Below are 23,532 nucleotides of genomic sequence, written 5' to 3' on the forward strand. Positions count from 1 at the left end.
TGAATGAAGATGAATGGGGCCAATGCCCTCTCCCCTGCCTCTATTGATTTCTATATCACCACGTCCATACTCAGGCTGTCATACACACACTCCGATCTGCTCAGAGTTGTCAGGACGTACACATTCACTGTATTGACCTTGTCTTTGGGGGGGTATTGTCTCATGGCCAATAAAGTTCTGACAGAATGAACATGGCAGAGACAAAAAGAAACATGGAAGTCACCAGAGCTTGTTAAGGATTCTGTGAATTTTTTCGGAATTATTTTTTCCTGTCTAACAATGACCTGAACACAAAGTAGCAGCGATGATTTTAAATCAGCCCTTTCAAGCTAAGTGTTTATTTTTCAATCAACGTATAAGTATCTGCAAAATCATGAAACAAACAAAAATATAGAGATATTTGTGTGGCCCGAGTCAACAACTTCTGATGAGCCAGCTGTCATCGGACAGCGCAATTCTCTTTGGGGAAGCAGTTCAGCTGGAGTGCAACAGTCCATCACTCATCATGGTCCACCAGCTTCAGCTTTTATCACGAATTGTTCTGCATGCAGCAATATTTAAAAAAAACATTTTAAAATGTCCATGCTCTGATTTGAACTTTGACAAATGATTCTAATAACGAGGTAGTCCATCGAGAGTATAAAGCCCAAATAACCAGCTTGCTCAGTAGAAGTACAAAGCTACAAAACATCAATACCTCATTTTTCTTAATTAATAGGTTTTCCTCCATCTTTCTTTTTTTTTGCAGTTTTCACATCCTGTTAACTTCACAGCCTGTGGAACAATTCATGCTATTTGTCGTTTGTCTCGTGCATTTGATTATCTAACAAAACAAGGGATGATTTAACAGCCATTTAGAAGCCCTGCATGTCTAACTTTCTGTCCAGCACAGCATAATGTTCAAAGCTTAAAAAAAAAAAAAAAGCTGTTGGCAAAAATCCAAGATCTAAAGGACCCCCTATTCAAACCCTATCAGTTGCACTAATGACAACCTGCACATTTCACTATTAGATAAATGTATCATAGTTTTCGTTGTGGCAAAATGTGCTCCATGTCGGCCAGTAATTGCAAAATTTGATCTCCCAGCTCCTCCCAACTAGACTGGTGTTATAGACCCAGAGTGGGTCTGGCCACGCTCTACAGTCAATTGTTTTGAAGTCCTGCTAGGTGTAAAACTTGGGTTAATTTTCAAACTATTGAAAAAGCCTGTAACCAATTGGCATTGACCACCATATGCACCAAAACTGTCCGAAACTCTACCTGCCGCAACTAAATTTAAAAAAAAGATTTTGAGTTCAATGTCACTCAAGCGTCATCCAACAGTGACGTCATCCATTGGTTTGTGAACTGCCGTTATGAAGCCTTGAGTTCGGATTTTGGCCGTCGTTATCTTGCTATTTTGAAGCCAGAAATGACCATGACCACACGAGGTGGGGAAGATCGAGTGGTGACTCTGACTCTATCTGATTGGACAAGGACCCTACACCCTGCCCACCAATGGGGGAAGCATGCCTGACACATCCCCAAAAACGCAGCTTTACGAAGCCTAATATCAAATTAATGACGGGATTGTTTTCCAGTGGACCGTGAGAAAACGAAGAAGAAGGAGTGACGTTAGCGACTGACACCAAACTCACTTGTGGGAAAAAAAAAAAAAACTTTATTCCTATAGCGTTTAAAAAAAAACAACTTACAACACTTTTGCATTAGCCTCATTTTTCAGAACTGGAAGCTACGTCCACTTTTATATACAGTCTATGACGTCATCACACCTAACCACCCCTACTGATCGCTGATTGGTCCGCCCATCAGATTGGCTGTACAAACTAAACAGGGTTTTTAGACTATAATTATATAAAAGAAAACTGAATTTCTGAGCAAGGAAGAGACTGGCTACCTCCCAACGACAGCATGTTGAATTGACCTAAGCAAAGTAAAATACCACAAATGTGCTATGGACGAGTGGGTATCTTTGAGACTTTTTCGAAACTACTCTGCAGTGTTACGGTATATAAATGCAGTCCATTTACTCTGGTATTGCCCCATAAATCTTTGACCCAAGAAATTCTCCATCCATCCACACGCCCATTATCAGTATAACATCATGAGTGTTACAGGCTTAACATCCGTATCTGCTGTGACATTTCACGACACTCTATGTGTGCAGCAGTAAAATACTGTAAGCTTCATTTGTTCATGATCCAGACACCCACATACCGTAGAGCTGAAGACGTAGAGAGAGAGAGAATCTTCTTTAGAGTAGTTACAGTAGAGATGGAAGAGGGCGATGAATTCTGATTTAAATTTGTATCTTTCATGACTTGTTCATGTTTCACATTCTTTGACATGCTGGCATGACAGCGTAAACCAGAGTTCATCTAGAGTCCCCTCTCTGCTGTGTTGTTGAAATTACCACATGCGTTTTAAGGGTGTAAGGTCTAGTTTGGTTTTTTTTCGATTGGCTGGGGGGGGGCCTTAGCTTCCTTTTACAGTAATTGCTGCTATGGCGATTGGGGCTTCAAAGAGAGAAATACCGTCTGAGAAATTACCCCTGGACCCTTTGTTCAAGTGTGTGTGTGTGTGTGTGTGTGTGTGTGTGTGTGTGTGTGTGTGTGTGTGTGTGTGTGTGTGTGTGTGTGTGTGTGTGTGTGTGTGTGTGTGTGTGTGTGTGTGTGTGTGTGTGTGTGTGTGTGTGTGTTCATAAATGGGAGGGGAGCACGGTGGAAAAATGGGAGCTGTCAGTCAACCTAATGAGACCAACCTTCTCAGTGCGCACACACATACACACAGAGCGCCATCAGGCCAGTGGAAGTGCCATATAATTGGGTTTCCTTTCCAGGACAACAGACATGCTCACTGGATTAGATCTGACCACCGACGCCAATTCCCTCCATGTCTCCCTCTCTCTGCTTTTCCTTCCCTCTTCTGTGTTCTCTGACTGTCTCTTTTTTGCATCTCTCTCTTTTCTCAACCTCCTCATTTTGCCTGTTCTTCTGTCTCTTCTTCTTTTTCTGCTTTTCGTCTTTTCACCCTACTGATCAGCTTATCTGATCGCCCTATCCATGTCTGACCTACAACCTATGTTTACAGCTTCATTTGTAGATGAGGTATACAACAAAACATATGATATGATCGCAAGTATTGCTCCACTCATTATATTAAAATATTTAAAGCAATTTAACAAGACTTTATCGGACTGCTTATAAGCCCCGGCATTGGTACCCATAAGGGTCATTTGGAGTTCCTTCCTTTCTTTTTATTTCCGCAACATCACAATAAATGTGTATCTGTACAAGATAAGATTAAACTTTATTGATCCCACTGGGAAAGTAATTTGAAGTGTTTTGCTGCTGTAAACACAGGTACAAGATTGGGCAAGCGAGACGAGTGGAAGAACAATTAAAGAGGGCACAACAAAGAGAAGGTGTGAGACCAAAAAAAAAAACACAAAAAAAAAACAGAATGAAAGAGGAGAGGAGAGATGTGAAAAGTGAAGGGTCACTTCTTTTTCCCAGTTCCTTATGCAATCCCTGAGGAATGCTCACATCTCCTCTCTCTGCCCCTGTCATTGTCTGGGTTTGTGTAGAAACTCTTGATGTGTGTGTGTGTGTGTGTGTGTGTGTGTGTGTGTGTGTGTGTGTGTGTGTGTGTGTGTGTGTGTGTGTGTGTGTGTGTGTGTGTGTGTGTGTGTGTGTGTGTGTGTGTGTGTGTGTGTGTGTGTGTGTGTGCGCGCGTGCGTGCGTGTGCGTGTGTGTGTTGGAGCATTAAGCTGTGTGTGAGTGGTGTATGTCTGGGAGTGAATTTCTTAAGCTTCTCTTCCTCACTCCTGGCTTGTTTTTATATTCAGTATCCAGTAGCTTCCTGTGTTATTTTTCTGCAAGGCACATATACCGTGCATAAAGGAATACCTTTTACTCATAGTCTATAGTATATCGTTTATTTTTCCTTGTTCTTACTGCTGTGATTGAGCTCTGCCTACAGATAAAATCCATAGATTGCACGAGAAGACCTCTTGTGGAAATGAGTATAAATAAAAAAGTATGGGCAGGTTTGGAGAAAGTGTGTACAACAACAAACCAGGGTTTGAGTCTGTGAAAAAGTGAGGTGGAGTTTTTTTTGGGGGACTTTCCTTCCTCACCAAGAAGTTTGTGCCGAACCTTTACTAAGTTTTTTTTTTTTTTCCTAAACCTAACTTGGTGATTTTAGTGGCTAAACTTCAGGCACCTTACTTTTGCCTAGAAAAGGACACATGTGACACTGACACAGTGTCCAGTAGTAGACTGATGGGTGTGCTACACGCTTTGGTGGGATACTGCTTGGCATCCTCTAACCTTTCAGCCAATCAAACGCCTCTTATGCCCCATAAGGAAGTAGCTATGTACAAAATATGGTTCCCAATTTAGCTCTTTAGCAACAACATTGTCAAAGTAATTCTGAATCTGCTATTTAGCTGTAAATGAAAACAATACACAAGTGTCTTAAAGTGCAATACCACCGGGGTCCACAAAGGGTTGGCTCACAAAAAGGCTCTGGCTCCATTGACTCCCATTTAACTTCTCTCTTTAAATATAAAGTCAACAAATGTTTTCCATCAGTCAATTTGGTGTCATTCACTAAAGTCACTCCTTCTTATTAATGTCCTGGCGGTCAATCTGAAAATAAATGTATCGTTAATTACATATTAGGCCTCAGAAAAGCAGCATATTTCAGAGCTTGTCTATTTGATTGAAAAGCCTGTGGTCTCGTCAGGCTTCCCCTATCGATGGGCGGGCATAGTTTCCTCAGAGATGAAGTTGGATCCATCAAATCACATTAGATCCATCGCTTGCTCCTCCCCAGCTCATCCCAATATGGTCATTTCTGGTTTTCTGGCACTAACAGTAGCAAGATGGCGATGGCCAAAATACCTAACTCGAGGCTTCAGAAAGGCAGTTTAAAAACCAATGAGTGATGTCATGGTTGATTGCCACTTAGTCACAGCCCAACTTGGCTCGTTAGCTGGCTAGGTAGTTATCATTACCAGCAACAAAAGGAGAGGTTTGGTCACTGTGTTTCTATGGTGTTTACACAAAGTATGTGCAGCTAGTTGGTTGATCAGAAGACCAGGCTGCCATGCCACGTGTGCCCCAGTTCATCCACAGACATGCATGCTGTTTACAATGAGGAAAAAGTAGTGTTTATGCACAAAATGAGAAAATGTGACCATTTAGTCACCACTTTCAAAATAGACCATTTGGTGGCCAATCTATGTGGGTAAAATCTTTATTATCATTATCAAATTATACTTTGGGGTAAGCGAATACAGTATATTTACACTGAGTTAATGACATAATTATGGTAGAGTAAATATTTGAGTGTTTGGGGTGGTATTGTGTTTATGTGCTTGTGTGTGTGTGTGTGTGTGTGTGTGTGTGTGTGTGTGTGTGTGTGTGTGTGTGTGTGTGTGTGTGTGTGTGTGTGTGTGTGTGTGTGTGTGTGTGTGTGTGTGTGTGTGTGTGTGTGTGTGTACATGCTTGCTTGTTTTTGTTTCTCTGACTTTGAGTGAGTCACATACAAATGCGTGCGCACAATTTTCACTTGCACTTTTAATGAACACTGAAACAGTTTTAATAAATACTCTCTAACAAACACACACACACACACACACACACACACACACACACACACACACACACACACACACACACACACACACACACACACATAGATACAGATCAACAAGTAAATTCACACTTTACCCCTTCCCCACAACAGACAGGCTTGGTATGTTTTTTTTGGTAGCAATAGGAACAGCCTCTCTAAAATTAATCTCCTTCCATCTTTCCCACCACAACGACCACCACCACCTAGCCCTCCTTTTACTACGTGATATTAAGTGCCGCTCTCACTGCTCCCAAATAAAGCAAATGTAAGAAGGCATATTTTTCCTAAACGTGTGCTTTCTCGCATCAAATGTAAGCACACGCTTGCAGAGAGTCAAACACACCTGAACATATGACTAATATTCACAAGGTTTCACACCATCGACATCAGCATGCAAACATGCACACACACACACACACACACACACACACACACACACACACACACACACACACACACGAGCACACACATATGCATTAGAGAGAGACATTAAGGAATGCTGATAGAAGCAACGGTTGGATACGCTGGGTGGACTTCATCTAAACAGCGGAGGATTTAGTCTCAAAGGCAGCGCACACATCTCTTAACACACACACGATGTATACTAAAGTATAGACGCACATGCACACATGCTCGGATGACATTGTTATTGCATTCCACTAATGAAATTAAGCCTATAAATGTAGCGCTCGGTTAGGCAGATAAAGACAGAGCTTCCTTCCCAACAGAGGGAGAGGGGGCAAGAGACGAAGAATCAGAGAGCAGATAGAGGGTGGCTGTTAAGATCAAGGCAGTGTCGAAAATAGAGGGGTCAACTTTGCAGAGATGAGAGATTACAGGAAGACAGAGGAAGCGTGGACAAGTGGGGTGCAGGAGTTTTAAGTTATTTGGCTGTTTCATTACAGGTTTTCATATTCCGAAGACTTTAAGAGGACATTTCAGTCTGAGTCTTTGCTCTGGTTGCAGAAATTATAGGGTAGCATGAGGGGGATTTGATTAAATCGTAGACTGGTTTGAGCTGCTGATATAAAAAAAAATACTTAAAGGATAATTTGGCTTTTTACCTACCTCTTACTTATTTTCATAGGTTTCGCCATCATTTCCATCAGTTCTACACAAAAAAGTCAAAGTTGGAGAGTACAATTTTGACAACACTCCATTGCTGGTTCAACTTTGACCTACAGTACTTACAGTACACTGTTGTGTGCAAATTATCAAGGGATGTTAAAGTTTTGTTTTTTACTTAAAAAGAAAGCTGTTTCGATAATATGTCTAAGCTGTTGTTGAAAGAAGCTGAAAGATGTATCCCATGAGTTGCCAAACAGACAGTGAGGAATTATTTTACAGTGGAAACGGTTTGGGATTTTTTTTTTTTTTCAGCGTAGCTGCATTTGTTTAGGACATTTATGCAATTTTCGGAATTTACTTTATTTCAGATATATTTAGTATCTTTGTGATTACTGGCACTCACACCCAAATAAACACTCCTATATAAATAGTTTCAGAAGATAGCTAGATGTGTGTCAGCAACTTGTTGTTAGAATGATCAAGATTACGCCCACACGTCACTGGTTTATTATCAAGAAGAACAGACGATGTACCATATTCTCCAGCAGATCAGCTGCCCTTCTCCCAGGATGTTTTGTTAGCATTGGTAATATAAGAAATCAATTTATTTTCATCATATTTGAGTTTGTGCATCCATTATATTGGTATCTAGCTGACATATTATCATAACTACATGTCAAGTCAATAATTTGAAATAATCTTCAGCACCAGATTGTGTGTGTGTTTGTGTCTGTGTGTTTGTGCGTGCGCATAAAAGTGTATAGATATGTCTTGGTTAACTGGTTGGCTGCAACAGGCATGTCACTAAATCATTTGATTTGACTTCAGAAGGAGAAAAATAAAGGCAGTACCCTCCCTTTCCCTATTTTTCCCTCAGCCTTTCAGTCACAGGCCAAAGGCAAACAAGCCACCACCCCCCTTCCACCCCCACACACACACACACACACACACACACACACACACACACACACACACACACACACACACACACGCACACGCACAAGCACTAACCGTAAATTACAGAGAAGCAGCAAATCATTCTCTCATGCACTCCCCGGTAACTCAAACATTTAGTTAATTCTCTGTTTCACTCTGCAAATTAAAGTGTGCACAAAAGGCTTTCAAACGTTGGCATGCGTTACATTGTGTCATGAAATTATGTGGCTTTGATGCCAATGCTTTCTGGTATAATCATCAATTATGCCACTGGTATTTTACACGCATGTCTGAATGTTGGTATGCGTGGAGCGTGGAGGCGGCGAGGGCTTCAAGGTTCAATCATGTCAACATTGAGATGTAAAACATCACAAGGATAAAGCAACACACTTGGCCTATCCACAGAATAATGATGAAAGGTGTGTTGTCAATAAATAATCACGGAATAACAATTGCATTGTGTATGGCACAGCTGAATCATTCCATCATAAAACATTTAAAGCTCACGCTATAGGATTTCTATAGGTGGCACATCATTTATGGGCAAAACTATAGCTGGAAGGGTTGGACATCCAGACCGAAAGTTGAGTTAGGACTTTATAAGTGCCCCTTCTTAGCAGAGAGTTTTCAAAATGCATGATGTTGGAACATTTTATGTCCCTCGGGGCCAAAGAGCCAATTAAACAGTATATTATTACTTTGAAAAGGTATCAGTTTCATTTTTAAATAAGGTTCTTTTAAAACTTGTATTACCTGAACTCGTGTGTTGTTTTCTAATCCAAACCGACCACCTGCTGCTCTCTGTTTAGGTGGAGCTGTCTGACAGCACTTCTCACACCATCACCGATGCCTATGCTGGGAAAGAATACATCATCCAGGTAACAAGTTGATTTCATCTTACAAACTAACAGAGATAACTCGGTTTTAGATTTATAGTTTTCCAGAGCAGCACTATGTCTGAACTACTTTGAAGTATGATTTGGTGTCTTCAATTTGTTCATGAACTTAACGAAATACTGAATGCTACTGCTGCTGCCTCTGTGTTCAACAGGTGGCTGCCAAGGACACAGAGATTGGAACATGGAGCGACTGGAGCGTTGCTGTCCATGCTACACCCTGGATCGAAGATCCTCTGCCCATCACTTCCACAACTGAAGTGGACTTTTCTACCGGTAGGTTAAAGCCTCAGTTAAAGCCTGGACACTTCACACATGGTGACTTAAGTCTGCTGTTTAGGTTCAATATGTAGGTAGCTGTGAAGAAAGTGATCAGTTTTCAAATCTGCACTCTCTGACCACTTAAATGTCTGCAAACAGCATCCAGTCCCCACTACCAAGACAGTTTGGATTTTGCTGAGATTTTTGCATTGTTTTAGAGACAATCTGCTGTCGATCGAAAGAAATCAGTAAGTGGAAAAGAACTGGCTTGATGCAGCAGATTTCAATGAATTAAAAAAAAAAAAAAAAAAAGAACAACGAGACACAATGAAACAAAAAGAAGAGAGTACAGACAATCGAGAGGCTCAGTGAGACCGTCCTTTGAACTAAATGCTAATGTCAGGTTGCTAACAAGCTAACAAAACTAGTGTTAAAATGGTTTTATGTTTATCAAGTTCAACATATTAATTTAATGTGTAAGCATATGATTCTGAAATTAGCTCTTGTCATGGCAAAAACCTTCAGCTGGGCCAGAAGTCCAGGTTCCTCAAAAATATTTATTCTTTAGCAATTGGTAGAGTTTTCTTAACAAATTAAAAGAAAGTGACACAAACATTACACAGGGGCTGGTGGAGTGTAATGCAATGTGAGATTTACTCTTTATCAAAATGAAGGGAAACAAGGAAAAGGTTAAATATGCTGGCCTTTAATATATTGAAACGGCTCATCCTCAGTATTGATGGTACTCTGATCAATTAACCAGGATCCTCTGAGTGGGACTTTAAGTAGAAGTGTTACAAAAGTAATTCTCTTATGCTGTTTGGTTTTTATCAGTCTTGCAGTCCATCAGCAGCAGAAATCATTGTGATGATAATATAGTATTCCTATAATGTTGTTAGCATTGTTCATTGTGCCCACGGCTGTCACGCAGTAAATTTTCTGAATCAGTTAGGTATGAAATTAAGTTTAGTTAATAACTTTCTTTATGATTAAAATGAGTCCACGGCGAGCGTTTGATAGCCGTGAACTTTTATCGCAGTTTAAGCTATCAGATCCAGCAGCCTCGAGACAAATCGACACACTTCAGCTGGAGCGCCTGAACGCTGCCTCGGGGTAAAACCGTGCCATTGTTTAAAAAATGCTCACGTCTCTGCTACAACTTCAAACTGGCTTACTTATTGTACAACAAGTCTTTTTAGGCGTGAGACATTTTCATTTAATATACAGTTTCTTATAGACTATTAGGTTATGGGGGTCAACAGATGCACATAAAGACTAAAACAATCTGTAGAAATGGCCTAGTTGGCACCCATTCACCATGTGGCAGAGATCAAGGAAGGCTCGCTTGTCAAACCAAAATCTGTGAACTCACTGATATTCCAGGTCTGAACACTCTGCTGTATGCAGCTTTCTGATCACACTGGAGTAGCAAAGAAGAAATGGCAGCACTAATGTTGATTTAAAAACAAACAAACAAAAAAAACACTGAATATGAATGGACAAGGATTCAACTGGTTTCTGCTTTGGTCTTGCAAATATAGGGAGTTTTTACCTACACCACACCCAGTTGAATACTAGGCCAATTAATACTGGATTATAATATTTAAAACAGAATTGCCTGGAATATTTTACCAGATATTTGTGTGTACAAAACACTTCTTTAAAACTGAATGTGTTACAAGGTGTGCTTTTTGCCCTTCTGCACCTGCAACGATATCCCACACTGATGTCACAGTTTACTGACAATCCACTTCAACAAAAAGCTGAGACCTTCCACTATTGGATGTTAGAAAACATGAGTTCTGCTCTGTAGATGTCCTGAAGACAGAATATGGATTAGTACATTGTCTCTAGACTCACATCTCCTGATTGGAGTTAATCTTAATATATGCAATGTTTAAAAGTCTCTACACCTGAAAGCACCTCGGCCAATGAGGGGTCTTCTATTATTGGCACTATGTAGCCCAAATCGAACCATCAGAATTAACTATAAACCAAACAGGGCATACTGTGACACTGAGGCTGATTGTCGACTGTCGTTTGCTTTTTAATCAGCAAAGCTACATAAAGACTTAAATGTTGTTTCTTGTGTCATCATCAGTGCAATAAAACACCAGTGTGTTTCACTGGATCTTTCTGATGGTTGTAGGCCAGCTGGTACATGTGGACAGAGGAATATTGTGATCCACAGACACGCTAAGACAATCTGTTGTTCTATTGGAAGATAGTCTGAGTAAGTTGTTTTTCTTTAAGTCTTAGATAGCACCAAGCAATCTGATGATCAACAGGGTTTCTATTTCCACTGCGTTACATACTAAAATCCACCATAACAATACCCTCTCAGCTCGAAAGCTATTGCTCTACAAACACACATTTTCTTTCTTGGCATATGTTTAATCTGAATCATAAAGCCCTGTAGAAACTGAAGTGGTTCTACAGCACTAAACTATTTCTTGGCAGGTTGAGCAGACTTCCCAGAGTCAGCACCTTGATAAGAGATATATGCCCACGAATAACCTTTACATAAGACTGCTCCTTGTCGTCTTTACATGAACTTTGTACAGAGTAAACAACGGACATATCAAGAGATCATTAGCTGTATATTGACCAGGCAAATATGGGATTGGTATCGACCTTTTCAGCTAACTCTCAGCAAGGAAGCAATTAAGCATATTTCTCAAAATGTCAAACTAGTCCTTTAATATTCTACGCCAAAGGAGCTCTGAATTTATAAAAGAAAATCCTCACACTGATTAAGGTTGCTTCCCTTTGTTACATAGTACTCACACCAGTACAAGTTGTATAAAGAGCAGAATTTGTGATTTTTCTTTGCAAGGTTTTCCTTAAAGTTTGGGCTGCAGCAACCACCTGATTGGTGGGTGTTGGAGGGTTTTACTCAGCTTGAGAGGGTTACAGTACAATAAATGCAGCTCAATGTGCTTTACAGCAAGAAAATTATAGGTCCCATCATCCTTCATAAACCTAATTTAATCTACATTTTGATTCACAGTGTGCATTTATGTTTGTGCATTTGTATGTGTACTTATACATTTGATGTCAAATTGTGCAATGATAATAGTACAGAATGCATATGTTCCCATATTATTAGGAATAATTTTGGTTAAGCAACCCAGACTTGTTTAATTTACTTGTAAAACTGAAGCTACACTGTTGCATGTGCACATGCATGATAAGTTGTTTCCTATCAACTGTGCAGCATGAATATTACAAAAACTGTCCTAAAACTTATTTCATGAGCATTTTAACCTAATTTGAAATATTTCTGTGAAAGCATTCTGTTTGTTTCTGTCTTTGGCTGTTTAATGAATGAGTTTTGCAGTACAGCAATGACTCCTGTTGGTCAAGAGTGGCACTGCACAGAGATCCTCATACAGTCAGTGCTGAATGAGCTTAAGCACACCTGGAAATACACAAACACATGCTGAACAACACAGGAGGAAGCATGCATCTTCTTCTTACTCTCCCTCTGACACAAACACAAAGATACAGCCCCCATCCACACAAACACACACAGTACTTCCATCTGATAACATGCAGTGTACACAAACACTCGCTTAGTACACAGTGTATTATTCTTGGTTTCAGGAAAAGAACAGGAGGTTATTGGGATTTTCGTCATGCCCCTTCTCGATCCAGCTGTCGCTTCTGTGCTTCCCTTCCCTTTGTCCTCGTCCTGTTCTCCCTCTCCTTCTTCCTTTTGCCTCAAGTTCTCTCTGTCTCCCTCCATTTCTGTCTTTTCCTTCTCTTCTCACTTCTCTCTCCTGATCACTCATCCTTTCTCTTACTCCCACCATTTGTCACCTCACACTTCTTACACCTATTTCCTTCCTCTCTGGCCTTTTACTGTCTTCTGTACAGATGTTACTCGCTGGATGACTGATTATAGTCATGTAGCGACAATGTGCAGCTACACCAGCTCTGTTGATATCAATAAAATTACTTCAGGTTTGTTTTTTGTTCCAAATGATGGACGCACCATTTCCATTGTTTTTTTTGTTGTTGTTATTGTTGTTGTTTTTTCTCAGATTTTCAAAATATAGGCAGTTCAGAATAAATAGAAAAGTGGGCTTTTTCATCAACCTGCATCTCCAGTTTGTGCATAAAAAAACACAATGACTGTAAAACATAGGGATAAATTCATTCTTCAAATAAATACAATTGCAATCGTAGCTTAAAAGTAGCAATGAGCTGCTAACATGTATTAAATACTGGTACTTCTATTGCTTCATTATTTCTTAATGAAGTTATATGTTAAATATTTTTCTATGAGGGTAGTTGATGAGAACACATTTATTATTAGTTCCTTAAAAAAAAAAAAATCCCCAAATTTTGCACTGTAAGAACTATTGTACATGAAGCAGAATCACATCAGCAGGGAAACAAGGAAAATATCTGATTTCCACACAGATTACACAAGAAGTTCATCCAGGGCCCGCTTTGCTTCAGCTGACCCGCTTGTTAACATCTTCACACTGACCAATATTTCCTGGCTGCTGAGTCGAATAGTAAATGAACAGACTTCCTGTGACTTATCGATTGTGCAGCTCAGAGTCTAAACACACAGTTACACATTTTTCATTTCCTCTCTGTCTTCCTCTGCTCCAACATGATCCACATTTTCATGTAGTCCTTTTTTTCTTATTTGTTCGTTTCTCTTCTTTTTTTTTTCCTCTCAGCATTAGCAGGTCACACATACTTCATGGAGAATTAGTTGCTAGCTGCAGTTATGTGTCTGCTCTGTTTCCTGGCATCAACAGACTGACTTCACATGAGAAGGATAGTGCAGTGGCAGACAGACGACATTTAGAAATCCCACCCTCAGTGATTGGACCATTGCTTAGCGACCACATTCCAGGAAGTAAAAAAAAACAGATGAGCCAAGGCTTTAAAAGGCTGCAGCCATCCTCAGTGTAACCATCTAAGATATAAGTTTCTGCCTCGCCCACTTGGTGAGACAGAAACTGGACACTGTCTAGCACCAAACAGGCAACCCCAGATATCACTTCTTATATATTTCATGTCTGGTACTATTTATAATGGCTTAGTTTCGGTTTCATGGCATGAAGTAGAACAAGAGTATGTTTATATGCAGACTAGAGCTTAATAAGCAGCAAGCACCACATGTCGAACGCACTGCTGAGGTGCCTTAAAGGTCCCATATTGTATAAAAGCAGATTGTAAAGCAAGTCTCGATGCTATATATAAATACTGCAAAAGTGTCAAAATGCTCAGCACATAGAGAATGTCTGCAAATGGGCTGTTTGGACTTGTGGCTTGTGATGTCACAAACACATGCCCCGCCCTCTGTCCACTATCAAGCTAAAAGACCAGGAAAACCTGCATTTGGTCTGGGCAACCATCACTCAGACAATAATCAGCCAATCAGAAGAGAGTGTCATTGATATCAATGTGTCTGAAAGGGACGGACACAAACCAGCCTTTTCTCAGTAGAGCTCCAGTGAGGTGCTGAAGAGAGATGTGCAACTATATTTTAGAGATAGTTTTTGGTATATAAAACCACAACAATATCTTCTGATGGATATCAGCAATAAAAATCAAACGCCAGAATAGTTTCAAATATGGGAACTTTAAGATTTTTTTTTCCGACAAAAATATCTAATTACCACCGAGATTCATGGATAGCGTTATTTGCCATTACAAACGGTTTACAAGAAGTTCAAATATATTAAACTGATGGCTATAAATAAATCGTACGGTAGTGTTAAGTAAGGACACTCCTGCGTTGCTGTGCTGCGGACTCTTAGAAACCGGCTCCATCCTGATATGTCGATATGGGCTCAGAAATATGGCAACAAACAGCTAAATTAGTTCAAAACAGAACATCAAGCACATTCAGATGATCACAGATGCTGCGTTCATGATTCTCTTCATTGTTCTCTGTTAAGTTTGATTATCCTAAATCAACATTAGCCATTAACATTATTTGCCTAAACAGGCAGTGAAGTTGCAGTTCAAGTCATTCCACAATTTCCATCTCATTAGCTTCCTTTCCATTAGTGCATTCTTGCTGCTCCTCTTCTCCTCCTTTACCCATTTTTCTTCCCTACCGTTGTTTATCATTCCTCTCTCTCTCTTGCTGACATCATGGTCTCGTCTTCTCTGTTTACCTGTCCTCAACCAGCTTGTTACATCAACATACAACTCACAACTGTCTCTCCTTGTCACCAGCACATTACTTCTGCATAATTTTTTATTTCCGTCCTAAGCACAATGTTTTGCTGCAGGCAGGAAGTATTGCACTGAATTGCTGAACATGTTAAATGCATTCTAGTTCGTTCTCGCTCTCTGGCTATTTCACACCTGGCTGCTTCCTCCTAATATCTTCCCACTCCCAACGCAGTACTACACAAGTCATTAATTGCAAGGAGGGGGAAATCATACTCTCTCACTACAAAAAATAAATAAATAATAAGAGATGCTGTGGAGTCGAGGCAGACCGGCAAACATCGTGCACAAGTTAATATCCAGTGCGCTGCCTGCAGCTGTAGCGTGTTAAACTGTGATATTTTTATTAGTCGTACGATGTAAAACCAAACCGAAGCACTAAAACAATGTTTAAGCACATCGGGATTTTTATCATATTTGTTTGCCAAAGATTTTTAGTTCCTCTCTCAGTCTCATTCACTTGAATGTAATTGTATTAACTGAAATTATACAAGAGTATCATAACTTTGTAAATGTTTTCTGTTACTAAATCTACTGTACATTTTGTGCACTTTAAGCAGCACATGTATCTGTAAAACAAGGCAAAATTCCACAAATCAAAATGTCTTGTTAGAATGCCGATTGCAGATTGTTAGAATTACTTACTGCTGCTGTTTTGTTTTGGTTTTTTTCTGATATTTTATCAGCCTTACAAAAATAAGTACTTGAGTTTCCCATGTTTTCCACATGGGACACGTGATCACATGTATGACATATTTACCACATGTTAATCTACATGGGCTTCATATATTACACCATGAACATGTTCCAAAATGTTCCATGTTTCCCATGTGCAAAATACATGTTTCACATGTTCACAATCACATGTGAGGTTTTGCACATGTGAAATCCATCTCTTTTTTTTTTCTGTAAGGGCAGGTCAAAGTCATGTGAAGTCTTCTCAAGTTACAGTTCTGTGAAACAGATAAAAAAAAAAAAAAAGGTCTAAATTCCTCATTTTTGTGACTCAAATGGGAGTCATTATGTCCTGCCATTATATGCTTCAAAATCTAAATGTACAGCGCATTATGGATGTGTAAATGGGTAAATTTACTTCTCATTGACTGCCACAATGCACATTTCCTTTACTTTTCTGTCTTTGTATCCACTTTCTGCTCTCCACCTGAGGGTTTTTACCTCATCCTGTCTCTCCCTTTCCAGTTTTGCCATCTCCATATTTCTTCTATCTACTTTTTGCTTCTTCTTTTTTTTTTTTTTTGTGCAGTTCACTTCATCACTGCCTTGGATGAGCCCCATATTGATTGTACTTGCAGATTTGAATTGATTTCGCTCTTCACTGTACTTTCCTTTTCTGTGTGGTTCTTCCTGGTATGATGAGCGCTTTTCAGCGACCATTCATCAGAACGACATTTTGAATGTTTTGGCCCTTGGGAACAAAACAATTGTACACTGTGTGACCAAAAGAAAAAGAAAACACAATGAACTGCAGGATAAACCAAACAGATAAAGGATTTAGAGGAGTTAATTAAAAAATATGCTCATGAGGTTCATTGTGTTTTTGGATTTTTCAATCTCTCTGTTTCCCACAGAGACTAAGACCTCCCCCATACCGTCCTCCAACGCACCACAGAAGGCTGAACCTCCAGTGGGCAGAGCTGCCAGGGTCCTCACATTTTTCTCTCCTTTGCTGTTAGGAATGCTGCTGCTGTTCATGTGGTGAGCAATAATGCACACACAAAGCTCTGTACAACACCTCATCTTTAAATTGATTATGAACTCAGCCATTCACTCATATATTGGCAGGTCGATGCATGTCTGTTGATGTCAAGAGCATGTGTAATAGACCAAGAGCAACAACAGTTGGGTGAGTTTGTTTTAAGAGCCAGCGGGGGGAGGGAGTGGGTACTATTTTCTACAGAAACCCTGAAGGGATTGAAGTCAAATTCAATCCGAAGCCGTCCCATTTTAGAAATGTTACACCATAAATCGCGTCGTAATAGCACACATCCTGTTTTAGGTGTTGAACAATAAAAACTGAAAAGCTGAACGTCACAGATGACAATTATAGTGAGCAAATAGGACTTTAATTGTTTGCATCACATTATCAATAATACTTTGACTACATTGTATTAAACATGGCTGCTTCGACAGGATAACTAAACACCTGCTGCTCATTTTAACCACTGAGCCTTGAACAGAGGGGTTAAATATGGAGATGGCACTTTTATGCCAGTTCCGCTACCGCACACCCAGCTTCTGTAGGTCCGAGGTAGAAACCTGTTCAGTTACTGGATTACCACCTTTCAAATAATGTGGAAACAGGTTTATGTGACTAGAGAGAGATGCATAGATAAATACACTTTAAAGATAGCAGATATATAGATGACTAGATGGACAGGAGTGCGAATGGTAAGTCAATTTGTTTTGTTTCTTTAAGTAGTGTACTTGAGAACAATTTAGAGGTGCCTGTGCCGTATTAGTACTTCCATTTAACAGTGTACTTTACCACATTTCTGATGGAAATATTTCACTTACTCCACCACTTTATCTGAGAGCTACGGCAACATTATATAAAGCAAGTTGTAATAGAAATACAATTAAATACAATGCATAGTTAAACCAGTGGTTCCCAGTTGAGGCCCCCTGTCACATTAGCTATTAGTTACAGTAAACAGATACAGATTAAAAAAAAAAATCTGTTGGCTGCTCCCAGTTTTTTAATTTCACCTGTATATCACCACAAATGCAACAAACAAAAAAAACATCCAACATCTTCCTTGCGACTCTGTTCATGATCTTATGATCCCTCAGACTATCTTGTGACAATATGGAAGGGGCATGAACATTAGGCATCTCCTTCTACTGTTGTTAGCGTTATTCGTTTGGACCACTGATATGGTTAGTAGGGCCCTCCTCCACCCCCTAGATGGGTCAGTAGACCATTATTGATGACATATTATCGAGTACAATAATAAACATTCACCATGGTCACAGTTTGCTTTGAAGAAAGTTTGTAAATTACATGACGTATGTCAGGTTAAGGTCAAGTTAAGCACTTTATGTATGTTGAGTTACAAAAGGTCAACATTGACTTGGACTGTTTCCACACGGGACATGAACAGCATTCTCCTGGTTAAAAATACATGAGTCCCAAAGAATGAGAAAAAGGAATATCAAAAGTGATGCGTCAAAAAAAAAAAAAAAAGGAACAAGATAATTCTTTGTTTGATGCCGTGTAGCTCCAGACACCTAATTTGTGCTTCTGTCTCTTTCTGCAGATGTAAATGTCTTATTACTGAAGGGTGACGAGGAGTAGGAGGAAGAGAATGAAGAAGAAGAGGAGGCTGGTATTTTTTCTATTTTGCACATGTTTCAAGGATACAGTGCATCGATCATTTCTGCCCATCACACAGTTACTCACCAAAATTACTTAGAACATGAAATCAGACGATGATAATGCAACTCAGCATTTTTGATTAATGGTGACAAAAAAAAAAAAAATTTCTTCAATGGAACTTTTAAAAAAAAAGCGGCATCATCCTCAACATCATCACCGATGAGAGCAGCAACAGGAGCGGCACCCACCACCACCACAACAACAACAGCGGTGATGTCAACACAAACAGTCCTATGTTACCCCCTGGTGGCCGTGATGCGCTACAGCAGACTGATTTGCTCAGTTTTGTTTAGGAGGCTCTTCTTCACAGCGAGTGGATTAAAGTCCTCCGCTGATAAAAAAAAAAAAACATCTCTTTGTTACCTTTTTTTTGTTCTTTTTTTTAGTCATTAATCGATAGTCTTACTTTTCACTTTCTTAAAATCGCAGTGCTGCACACACAAACACACACATATAGGGCACGTGTGTTTGTGTGTACGGCCCCAAGTAGCGGCCCCTTATACAGCTTAATCATCATGCCAAAGACTCCACAACCCCCCCCCCCCCCCAACTAAACGGTCCTCGAACAATTCATTGAGCTTTCAGAAGCCCGTGCCTGTCGTCGTCATCGGAGGTCAAAGAGTATCGGAAAGCTGTGTGTGCGTGACACAACAGCTGATGGATACCGAATCAAACTCGGGACGAACCCGAGGAACCCCGCAGCTCCTGTTCGCGTGAACCCACCGTTTTAGCAAAGAAGACACAGAAGGTACTCGATCAGACTCTGAATCTGCACGCCTCCAGCGACTGAGTCCAACCGACGGAGCGAGACGTTTTTCGATACGAGGACTAACACTTTGAAGAATTCAGTAACGGTAGTCTGGCTTATTTAGACAGTTAGCTTTACATTGTGCTTTCAGTGACTGGCGAGGAAGACCTGGATTGTACAAAAAAAAAAAAAATACAAAAAAAAAAAAATACAAATAAAATGGATTTGAGACTGAACTATTTGCCCACCCATTTGTTTTTGGTTTGACTTTGTATTGACAGCGTTGGTTATTGAAGCATCGATCTGAGCTCTGTTGGTTTTCCATTCTGCTCTGTGCTGTACAATACAAACACAAAACGGTTTGCTTTCACAATTCTGACGCCTTTACGAACATTAAAACAATGTCTTTTTGCAGTTTACATTTCAATAGCCAATATCACCAGTTTATATTATGTTATTCAAAGGAATATTGATGTGTTTATTGTAATTTTTTTTAATTATTTTATGGAAAAATATTAAAGCGACGCATATAGGGTTTTAGTTTTTTTTGGTTTTCAGACATTCATAATGGCTTAATTCTCCTTGATCCTATTTTGTAAACTATGATATGTAACTTTAACATTGAACAAAAAGTTTATTATTTAATAATAATAATAATGTATGTATTAGCAGTAGAATGTCGTAACCTGTACCTGGGGTCTTTTTTATAGATGTATATACAATGACAGGTTTCAACCATTAAATGTGACCATTTCACAATGAATTTGACACACTGGCCTTTTACTCATTTTACCTTTAATACACTGAAAACGCAACACATCAGGAGTGCTAATACTTCCCGCTCAGATTACTTTCTTGATAAAAGAAGATGAGGTGTCAATAAAGGGGTAAAAAAAAAAAAAAAGGCATGCAGTTGTAAAGTGGCCTCCAGACACAGATGCATTAGGATTTCAACGTAATAGCAGGCATTAACAAACACTGCTTCATTTTAAGTTTTACAGATCAATATTTGTGACCTTGCAGAGAAGTGTTTTTTTTGGGTGATGAATGGTGGCCTAATGTATTGTTTGGGTTTTTATTTGTTATTTTTTTTACACTTAAAATCAAGAAAATGTCAGCACAGGGGTTTCATGTTCATGAAGTCACAAAGGAACCAATTTCCCGCTCAATAAAGGAACAAAATGAGACATTTACAGCCATGCTAGTGGCTTAATGCTAACATGGTCACTGATTTGTTGACGTTGAGCAGGTGTAATGTTTCATCATCCGAGATTATCTTGTGAGAATGCTAAGATTATCACATCACATGCAGAGCAGGGAGTGACGTGAAGGAATTCTGCAGGTATTTGGTCATAAATCAAAGATGAGACAACATCTTGACGATGCTTCATCACCTTTTTTTTTTTTATCTCCCAGGAACCCTGGATGTCTGTCTTCTGTGTAATTTCACAGATTTGGGTTGAGGTTAGGGGTTAGTGATTTCAGTGACAACCATAAATGTCAACCTGCTGACGGTGCTCGAGGAAAAGTCGGGGGATCAAAAGTCAGCAGGATTCATCATCTAGACTCCATGAATAATTGAAGGGAAATTAATTAATCCAAAAGTTTGTGAGTGGTCTTAGTCTGGAGCAAAGTTATGGATCAGCCAGATGTCACGCCGTTTCAACGGCCACGTCAGTAGCAGAGCTGAAATTTAAATGACTGGACATGCAGACACCCGTGTGATCAGCTGACTGCTCATGTCCATTTAATCAGTTTATTACTCTTCATCAATGCAACCAAATCTCCGAGCGCAGACTTGACAAAACTGTGTAATAGAAAGTAAAGGTCCGCTACGTATTATTTTTTATACTGAATCCAATCCAGCTCTCTGTCGTCCTGCTGCTCCCACTGACCAAAACCAGCCTCTGAAATCTGACAGCGTTTCATTTGATCTATTTATTTACTTAAAAGTCTTTAGAAAGTTAATACCATTAACCTCACGAGAAGCCCACTGATCTTCACCTTACCTTTAAGGATGAGTCCTGTTTCTAATCATTGGGTGACACTGTTGTAGGATTTAATCATCATTTTCATTCGGTATGAGAACGTGTGACTCACAGATGTTGCCGTTGAGCTCTCTGAATGCTGCATTATCGCTGCAGTATTGTACATGAGCTCTCAGATTATTAGACAGGTTATCCGCAATCAACGGTCTTTCGTATACTTAATATCAACAGTCTGTCAGATACAACCAAGAAACATGAGGAGGAACGTACAGGATATACGGTTGGTAAAAATTCTGCCCTTTAGCTTTCACTCTGTGTGACTCTCTTGAACGTGCCTCGCTGTCTCTCCTCCCTCTCACAAACCCTCGTTCTTTCATTATTCTGACAAGTTCTGGCAGGCCGATTTGGAGGCCGAGGACAAATCAATACACCATCTAACAGCTGTCAGCTGGAGTCCTCCGTCAGTGTGCTTGCGTGGGTATTGCATTCATTACTCTTTCATTCTTCCCTTACACTTATACTTACCTGCCCTTTCCTCTCTTTTTTTTTTTGTAATGGTGGTGTCAATGAGAACTCAATTAATATTTACAATGACAGCGCATGAAGTGAACAAGGACGGTTCCAGAGGACATTTAGTGACGTGATCATCCTGTCTGTTCTCTACATTGTAAATAGAACAGCTTTTCTTCTTCTAACTAATACATAATATTATTGAACCTACATTTACAAAACCCTTACACTTTAATTCAATTACGGTTGAAATGTTCAGCCTTTCTGTCTGCAACCACGACGTGATCCACATTAACCTAACGTATATACACAGCGTTGTTGTTTGTGCGTGTGTGTGTGTGTGTGTGTGTGTGTGTGTGTGTGTGTGTGTGTGTGTGTGTGTGTGTGTGTGTGTGTGTGTGTGTGTGTGTGTGTGTGTGTGTGTGTGTGTGTGTGTGTGTGTGTGTGTGTGTACGCCATCTAGAACCTGTCAGTTCTCAGCTCCTTGCTCTGCTCTAATGACTAGTTTGACCTTTCGCTGAAAACTGGATGAATGACACGATCTCTCCTTCCCTCTCACTCCTGCTCTCCCTTCTGGCTCTCTCTTCCTTAAACACTCAACTTACTGCCTCTCTAGCTCTCCCCTATGATTCTCTCTGTCTCTCTCTCTGATATTCCAACTTCCTCTTTTTGCGATCACATCAGCTCACATTTTCCTGTCATTCTTCCCTTTCAGCATCATTTGACCACTTCATTTTTCACACCATTTTGAAGCTACATGAACAATAAACGCATCTCACCGCACGGCTTGCGGAATTCATCTGCGCTTCTGCTTTTGCCAGTAATCTGTTGTTTATTGTTTTTTTATGTGTTATTCTACATTTAGGACAGTAATGTTCATTTAGAAGTGACGCTGTCAGTGACGTGGGTAGCAGTGGGATTGAACTGGACTACATTATTTTTCAAATGTGTTGCCATGTACACACGAGGAAGAATATTTGAAACACACGTTAATATAATGCAGCACAACAGCACTGCTAACTATGACATCAGTAATAAACATAAAAAAAAAAAAAAAATTGGCCGTTGTATTTTTCATAAAGGCAGAAAATGTAAGCATGTATGGCAAAGATTTTTAGCAAAAAAAAACAACTAAATTGGAATGTGTGACTTTTTTTCTATAACTTTAAAGCAATTGCCAAATTTAACCCTCGTGTTGTCCTCGGGTCAAAATGACCCGCAGCTGTGTTCAACCAAGTTCTATTTTATTTCTATATTTTTATATTTTTTGGGGATCATTGGTCATCATTCTTTAAAGAAACCCTCACAGCCTCCTTGTCACCAATGATCCCAAAAAATATTACATTTTATTTTATTTTTTTTTATAATTTGTGATTATTATTTTTTGTTGAGAAAAATAAAAAATTGTCTTTCGTTTTGCCACCGGAGGGCAGCAGAAACAATAGCCCCCACTGTGCGCTGTCTATGGTGCTGAAATAGTCAAACAGAGTGTCAATCTCTGTACCTCTGTCCATGGTGCTGAAAAATACAACCTCGCGGAATATCCCTCTTTTCTGGTTCCATATCTCCTTTGTCCCTCGTCCCCCTCTAACTCACAATGTCCAAGATTATGATGGACAATCCAGTTCCAATTATTTTTCCACGTAGAAACAGTTTGGATTGAGAAGAATGTCATTCCATCACATTGCTCCATTTGTTAGTCAATGTTTAAGTATGAAGTTTAGTCCGGGTGTCACGCTCTTCTTGATGTTTCACCTGATGCTTGGATACAAATAAACCAATAGTCTCACTTGTATAATGACCGTTGATGAGGGAGAGAAGGAACACTGGCAGAGATGTTGTAGTGAACTCTTTGAGGCCAGCTGGCCACAATCCTGA

The 23,532-nt window shown here is 39.7% G+C and overlaps 1 protein-coding gene across 3 annotated transcripts in view; it reads left to right on the forward strand.

Annotated features, from left to right (window-relative positions):
* The window catches only part of cntfr (ciliary neurotrophic factor receptor), a 231,180-nt gene extending 211,254 nt beyond the window's left edge, over window positions 1-19,926 (forward strand). For all 3 annotated transcript variants that reach the window (XM_069704998.1, XM_069704989.1, XM_069705007.1), the window contains 4 exons: window positions 8,457-8,525; window positions 8,699-8,819; window positions 16,601-16,727; window positions 18,290-19,926. In XM_069704998.1, the coding sequence (XP_069561099.1) occupies window positions 8,457-8,525; window positions 8,699-8,819; window positions 16,601-16,727; window position 18,290 (318 nt within the window). In that variant the 3' untranslated portion in view covers window positions 18,291-19,926. The remainder of the gene's footprint in view (window positions 1-8,456; window positions 8,526-8,698; window positions 8,820-16,600; window positions 16,728-18,289) is intronic.
* Window positions 19,927-23,532: the final 3,606 nt, after the last annotated feature.

This window comes from Brachyistius frenatus, unplaced genomic scaffold (assembly GCF_029030835.1).
Source record: "Brachyistius frenatus isolate BFR_SWC_R1_liver_20210118 unplaced genomic scaffold, ASM2903083v1 Contig_3, whole genome shotgun sequence".
In the NCBI taxonomy this organism is placed as follows: Eukaryota; Metazoa; Chordata; class Actinopteri; family Embiotocidae; genus Brachyistius; species Brachyistius frenatus.